This window comes from Argentina silus (genome assembly GCF_951799395.1).
Source record: "Argentina silus genome assembly, chromosome: 4".
In the NCBI taxonomy this organism is placed as follows: domain Eukaryota; kingdom Metazoa; phylum Chordata; class Actinopteri; order Argentiniformes; family Argentinidae; genus Argentina; species Argentina silus.
Window position 1 is genome coordinate 21,176,734 of NC_139658.1, and position 7,750 is coordinate 21,184,483.

Consider the following 7,750-nt stretch of genomic DNA (forward strand, 5'->3'; position numbering starts at 1 on the left):
TTTTTCTGAAGCCAACATGCAGACTATAAGTAGCCATTCAATAGATGCCTTGCAACTGTGATTGTAGTTTATAATTCCTGAGGTCTAACAGCTAAAAGTCCCTCATTCCTGTAGCCACCCACTGATATCCACACAGACAAAATACAAACAGACCCTCGTTTATTCTAAACAAATCCCTCGCTTCCTCAGACAAAGCGTTCCGTTACTGTTAAGGCCCCAAAACAAGGTGGCCGCCATTTTAGGTCAAAGGTTCAAACATCAAAACCACAACGTGCAGTGACACAGTGATGTCATCACACCGAGACAAACATACAGAACAGAACACTACTACATATACCTTGATCATCCTCACCCGCAAGAATCCCCCCATCATAATAAGTCCTCTGAAAGCGCTCAAGGCTCCTGCCACCTCGCAGTCCTAATACTGAGACAAAGACACACGGTGGACAGGGGGGGGGGGGGGGGGGTTTACAACTCAGCTATGGGGTACATGGATAACAGAAGGTTGTCATAGTTTACCAGAGTATACCCTACCCACAGCCAACCACATACTATAGTCCACCGTAACACATTCCTGTGACAATGTCCACACACGTCACATTCCTGTGCCACATTCCTTATTGCTAATGTAAAATTACTAATGACCAGCCCCTTAAACCTATAGTATGTATTTGATGTTTAAGTGAAGTATTGAATCGTCTTACTAATCTTAGTGATTTTTTTTAAATCGAAACAACAACACAGTCCACAACCATCATCTGTGCCTGAGCATTCTTAATCTCCACAATGGTTGCCACTGAGGTGTCAGTTAAGATATTACACGTTTAGAATGAAAACAAAAAAAAATCACTACTAAACATTTCACAACAAAATTCAAGATAAAACACCCATGAATCTCTATCACATTATTATTACAGTACTTGCATACATTCGATTTTTATTAAAAAAAAAAAATCGAGTCATTTCATATCTATACGTCTCTCAATAATTTATGATGGAAACATGGTGGGGCAGACTAAAGTGAGTGAAAAACTAGGCCTCATCCTGAGTCAACAACTGTTTTGGGAAGGCTCAATGTACAGCACTGTGAATACTCCTCGTTCAAAACATTACATGTCCCAACAAATTACTGAGCTGTCCTTCACATGCGAGCGCACCGCCACACCCCAACTAGAGCTGGTTCTGCAGAAAGTCATGAGACAGAGATTCAAAAGCAACTCCAACAACCTACGCTGTTGTGTAAATTCAAAAAGAGTTGAAAGAACCTCGCAGTTTAAACCCCCTAAAGATTAGCCAACGCTTCCCCCCCCTCCCCTTTCTCTCTCTCTCTCTCTCCCTCCCTCTGTCTCTCTCTCTCTCCCTCTGCCAACCAAATGCAGATTTCAATGATTGCACAACTTCCACATCTTGTCAGCTAGCCTGCCATTTTGAAAGGTTTCTTTTTCTGGGCATTTATTCAACAGAGCACAGCATTAGAATACACCGTGGATCAGGGCAGGCTTAGTTAAGTGCATCTCTTGACTGCAGGGATTATCAATGATTGTATGAACAGGTCCTAATACAAGTCTTCCCGACTCTCGCATTCTATGATAGAATGCTGGGACTTGCACATGCTGACATATCCTTCGAGATGGATTTGCCCAAGTATTTAGCCTACCTAGCTAATGGAAATATGGCATTCAAGTATCATTTCCCATGACCCCTGACCCCTGACTATTATTTAGCATGTATTGAATACATACTTGTTGCACATCTATAGCTGCATGATACAGAGAAAGGCTTTGTCGCAGCACAGTGAGTTTTTGCCTGGCTGAATATTTTGTCAACAATGTCTTTCTCTTTATTTTACTTTTAACATATATTTGTAAAAATGGATATACAATCAAACAAACTCAAATTAATATAAAGTAAACCCACCTTTTTTGATGACCGTCTGGTCTGCCATTATAATACTGTGGTCGTCTACATGCTGAAAATAAATAAAATAAAGGTAAAACAATTATACTTACAAATCAAAGGCATTATGGTAATCATGCAAGTCAATATTGGTGTGGCATTTGTCCCATTCAAACATTTCCAAAGAAGGTCACGAATCCATAATTACAAAGCTTACATCTGCCTGCACATCTGGTAACCGAGGGTACATATATTTTCCCTATTATAATACATCACTTATAAACATCTACCATGTGTCATTTTTATTTCACAGTCTCCACTTTATCAAATCACGCACCTGAACGTCTTCCAGGCCGTGGCCCATTTCGTGCAGTCCTATATTATCCCCAATAACGGATGACTCGATGTTATGAACGTGGGGAGGCAGCAGCTCCGGCCGGCGGAAGCCTTCCCTCCTCAACCCGGACGAGCCGCCCTCTAGGCCGAGGATTTGACTCGCCAGTCCGCTTCGTGCATGAGGCCCCAGCCCCTCCTGACCCTGCCGGCCGGGCCATGACTGCTGCTGGTTGGACGACGGAGACTGGTGTATGGAGTTGATGTTGAAAGGGTCGCCGAGGTGGGAGTACGGGTCCCCGGACTGCGTGTATGATATAGGCTGGTAGGGCGGTGGGAAGTACGGGGGCTGGAAGTCCGAACTGGCCGAGTGTGAGAGGGAGGGAGCCGGGCTGTAAAGGTGCTGGCTGACCGCTGGCAGGTGAGGTAACCGGGGGTTCCCATTGCTACTGCCGTCGTGCCTCTCCTAGGGGACAGAAGACAGACAGTCGATTAGGTTGACAATACGATATTATTATCGGCGTTATTACGCTCCATTTTGAAATAAGATGTCAATTGATAGGCCTACTGTGTGCATGTCGGGTTCACAACAGCCTGTGAACAGTTGGCAAAACATAAATAAAAATAAAAATAATACATATTTACACACTCACGCGTACAGACTAGCCTGTCATATTCGGGAGCGAAATGGGTTGATAAATAGCATAAATACAGGCCTATAATTATACAATAACACTTGTGTCCATCTGATACATATCTATTTATATTTAGTTAGATATGTTATGTGTTATCATTTCTGCCTTCACGTCACTAGTGTCCATACATACTAGAGAGAGGAGTAAGGTATTATTATTTTTGGTCTATTCACTTTATGCTTGAAAGGCAAGCGCATTTTATCTTATCTATAAAATGATAACACATGTGTTATCATTACAAAAATACTGAAAGAAAGGATGTTAAATTAACCGTATTTTCATAAGCTATAATGCAACTTATCGTGAGTAGACCCGCCATGGCCCATGCATAGCTGTCGTCACGATCAACTCCGATAAGAAGAGACTGTCTTTGAAGGAGGCCTAGCTTGTGATAGGCCTAACACAAACTATTATAGTGTTTATAATAATATATAATATTACTTATTATTATTCTAATTATTGTTATTATTATTATTCGGCCTATAATTATAAATTCCACCTCAAGAAACAAAACTAAAAATCACAGCCCATATAATTTAAAAACGTGTTGATTAAATAACATCCACAAACCCTCATAGGCAGCGGTTGAGGATTAAAAAAAAAAAAAGAAAAAAAAAAAGAATATTTGGAAAGGTCCTATTATGTTGAACATTTAGACACACTGGTGGTGTTTATCATTCAATTAAACCGACACCATGGAATGTGGGCTACAACATTTCTCTAACGTAGGCTATTTCCTCTGTCCATTTTGGAGTCTGCAAAACTATTTTGACCATTTTCAATTGTATATCATTATCAACGCAACAGACTTTTATTGTCGAGCGAAAAATCTCCCCAAAAACATGGGCCTTCGATGGAGCGAGCGCATGAGGGCAATTCGACGTTGTGATTAATTTCGGTGATGTGATTTATTTCGATGATTTTGTAATTAATTTCAGTTTGACGAAAGTGTCCTGTCGCCGCACGTCTTCCCTCCCTCTCTCTCTCTCTCTCTCTGCTCTGTCACAACTCACCTCGCAGTCATCCTCATACTTCACGTTGTCTGCTAGTTTCCACAACATCGTTTATCTGACGGACAGATTTTCACACCAACACCACGGTTGACCAGGTAACGTCGTCTAGAGTTAGTAATAATCCAGGTGGGAAACCAGGTACGTCCTACAAATCATGAATCAACTTCTTCTGCTCGGGCGACGGTGGGTTCTGAAGGCGAGCTGTCGGTGTGACGTGACTCGAGCGGCAGCGAGCAGCATGCATAGGTTCTCAACAGCGACTGAGTGGAAACAGTTGGTTATCAAGCAAAGATGCCTTCCCAGCCCGAACGCGGTGAGTGGCTGCTGAGAAAATAAGACGAAACGCTGAATATAAGAAAGTCGACTCCCTCTGATGGACGGAGAGATGATGTTCAGGTCTTGCCTGGACTGGCTGAACCCGTTTTGGTGGGCGTTAACTTCAACATGATGTCATCTTGAATATGGAGAATATGGTTTTCTGATTGGTTATTAATTAAATAAAGGACCAATCCTATTGCTGTCCGTCTGTGGTAGTTCTCACAGTTTAATAAAACGAAGGCTTCTATTTTCGATCGTTGTATTAGATTAAACATAGGCAATAGGCCAATGATAATATCCTGATAATTATGACAACAACAGCCTGATAATAATAATGATAATGGTAAGAATTATTATAATGACAATGATAACAGTCATATTAATAGTAACAGTAATACTAATAATACCAATATGATTTAATAATTATATTATGTTACATTGTTCACTTATAATAATAATAATAATAAAAATAATAATAATAATAATAATAACTGTTATTGTTATTATTATTAGTAGTAGTAGTAATAATATTAGTATTACTATTATTATATTATTATTATGAAATATGTTTAACATTGGATCTATACATAATGTTTAAACAGGAAAAAAAAACTTCCTTTAAAACGACTGGGATAGCATGGTGCTCATATCAACATGAGTTCAATTAATAAATGTACATTATTTCTTTAAAGGCACAACAGCATGCGAAACAGTAAGATGCTAAACTAGACCATATGCTAAACTAGACCGTCAGCCTCAGCTATTACAGGGAAGCGCTATCAATGTTATGTTATAACGTTTTCTAACCCATAATCATTTATTCGATCTGACCAAGCGTGGGGGTCATTGGCCAAACACTCCACGTGCTACTCCCTGCTTGGTAAGTAGCCCTTCTCTTCCCATTCCAAAACATTCATTATTAATGATTTGCCTTTTTTCGCTTATTAATCACTAGGGGCTCCTTTTAAGATAAATGCACCATTCAATTATCTGATCTGAATCCTAAGCCATAAAATACGAAATGTACTTTTCAATCAAATTACGTTTGTACGTTTTTGTATAATTTATTTTTTTACGACTGTTGCCAGTTTGGTGCTTTATGTCTCCAACCGCGAGCCCCGGGGTGACAGCTTTCTTCTGTAAAGCCGCTAAGCACGAGGGCTCTCATGCTCTTCATTAACATTTTTGGTGGAGCCACTACAATGTCCAAAACAAGGCTGCCCCCCTCTCTCTCTATCTACCTTTCTCTCCCTCTCTCACTTTGATGTGTTCATATGCATGGCATTCCAAGCCAAAGGTGGCTGTATAATAAAAGACCATATAGGCCTATACACCTAAACCCATGGTTTGTCTTTTTTTCTTTAACCTTTGTTTTCGTTGGGCTACAAAGTCTGCAATATCAATGTGATGATAATTAGACTAATTGTCTGTGTGAGTAATTATCTACCTTATCTACCTGATAATCGTCAATGTATAATGAGAGGCGCGTCTAAGTCATCTTTATAGTCATCAATGTTCTGGGAATGTGCAGGGACGGTGGATGGTTCTCTGCCTGTTGCGCGCGTGTGGTTATCGGCGCTGGGAACAGAAATGTGGCCAAGAACAGCTCATCCTTGCACGACGCGCCGGATTAAGTCTGTGTGCATGTGCGTGTTATTGCTTATTTGTGTGTTGTGATATGAAGCAGAAACGAATGCTCACTAATTAAGTGATCTTTACGTTGCTATCGCACAGAGTAAACGAGGTTAGACACGCAAGACTGGCTGTTGTTGTGTTGTTGAAAATGGTGCCGTGGCCTGTCATTGCAATAACAATCAATTCAATGACAGTTTGTTTAAACTAGGAATATTGACACATGTATCAAGGTTATAAGGTTATAAATGGCTAAATTGATCAAACATAACATATAGATCTGTAGTTTGCTTAGTGACAGCATTGCCATGTGGCGAAATGTTGGCGTTGCCTTTCTGATATTTAAAATCGTTTTGAAAAACGTTTGCAAAATTACATCTTGCAATTAATTAGTAGTAGCAATAACACATTATCATAAACATTCTTATTAAACGCAATTTTCTAATATGTATAGGAATACATGTTGGGGCAAAGATTTCGTTTATGTCTTATTTTTAAAAAACATGAGACGTGTCACAATATTCTCTTGTAGGCCTCCGACACAAATCAGCATTTACAATCTCAGATAACAAATTGGTTAAATAAACTATCCTATAGTGTCATTCACACCGAGTGGCCTATATCAATTAGATTATAAATGTAGCGATATATACTTTGTCTGTTGTTAAAAACAACTTCAGAGGGCGTGGGGTGCACCATAACCACTCGACGAGTGGTCACAACTATCATGATAATATGTATTTATTATTAATATTAATTACATATTATTCTTTATGATGATAATTATTGTCCACTATTACCATTATTCCAAAAGTACATCAGCAATATTGAAGTAGGCCTACAAGGTCACATCACGAGCAATCGAACGGCTAGGCGATATAAAACATGTTATGAAATAGCCTAAAGCAATAGTGAGAAAGTTGAACAACATATAATTTGAGACAAAACCGTGATACAGATGATGCGTGATCTCACCCGCCAGTCTAGCCTCTCCAGCAACGACATCTGTAAAGCTCGCGCAGTAATTCCAGTGGGAAGGACACGAGTGAGTGAATTCACAAGTGCTCTTCTATACTGCTGACTTCACCTGGGTGGCTGTGACCGCGCATGCGCCGCATGTACACCTGAGTGAAAGGTTTCTCCACATTCCACATGGTGCGATGCAAGCTGACCCCCCCCCGCACCCCTCCACCTTTCTCTCTCTTTTTCTCTCTATTTTTTAATTTTATTTTTTTAAATGACCTATAATTAAAGTGTATTTCTGTCACCAAATAAAACGGTCGACTTCGTAAACACTAAGAAAGACAAATTACGGTATCATATCTCTTGCCTTTGTATTTCAAATAGGCCACCATCGCACATTTTCTATTAATTGGTGCTAGGTAACCATTCGTTGATATATATGTTTTTCATCGGTGTAATTTGCATCGACTTTAAAGTTAAGGTTATTACACAGGCCTACAACCTCAAGAGTGGCAACAAGCGCTAAAGACAGTTGAAGAATCTAAGGTGAGGTAATCTCACCCTCAAAGCCACTCTGCCTCGGGCTTCCTGACCACAAGAATCTGCTTTCAAAGAGAAGCTGATGCTCTTTCGTGAAAGGAAAAATGACTTGTTATCTGCAGATCTGATTCAAATACCAGTGGTAAATAAACTAGTCTCATTCAACGTGAGATATAGGACTAGTCTATATGTCGCGTTCAAGTTTTTAACATAAGAAAATCTATTTGCGTTTAACGTTGGTGACTTGAAATTAGCAAAAACATTTCTGTGTCGCACAAAAATCGATTAGTTTACTGGTTATACTTATATTATTTAATATCCTATGGTTATTGTTCGTCAGGCATGATTGCGTATTTAGTT

General features: G+C 39.6%; 1 protein-coding gene across 3 annotated transcripts in view; it reads right to left on the reverse strand.

Annotated features, from left to right (window-relative positions):
* Window positions 1-4,326, reverse strand: part of tfap2c (transcription factor AP-2 gamma (activating enhancer binding protein 2 gamma)) — an 11,159-nt gene extending 6,833 nt beyond the window's left edge. Inside the window, exons 1-4 of one of the 3 annotated variants that reach the window (XM_083669032.1) lie at window positions 3,938-4,326; window positions 2,234-2,695; window positions 1,918-1,969; window positions 353-424 (exon numbers count right to left, since the gene is read on the reverse strand). In XM_083669032.1, the coding sequence (XP_083525158.1) occupies window positions 353-424; window positions 1,918-1,969; window positions 2,234-2,695; window positions 3,938-3,985 (634 nt within the window). In that variant the 5' untranslated portion in view covers window positions 3,986-4,326. Of the gene's footprint in view, window positions 1-337; window positions 425-1,917; window positions 1,970-2,233; window positions 2,696-3,937 lie in introns of all 3 variants that reach the window. The other 2 variants (XM_083669031.1, XM_083669033.1) reach the window with 2 other exon arrangements.
* Between the last annotated feature and the right edge of the window lie 3,424 nt (window positions 4,327-7,750).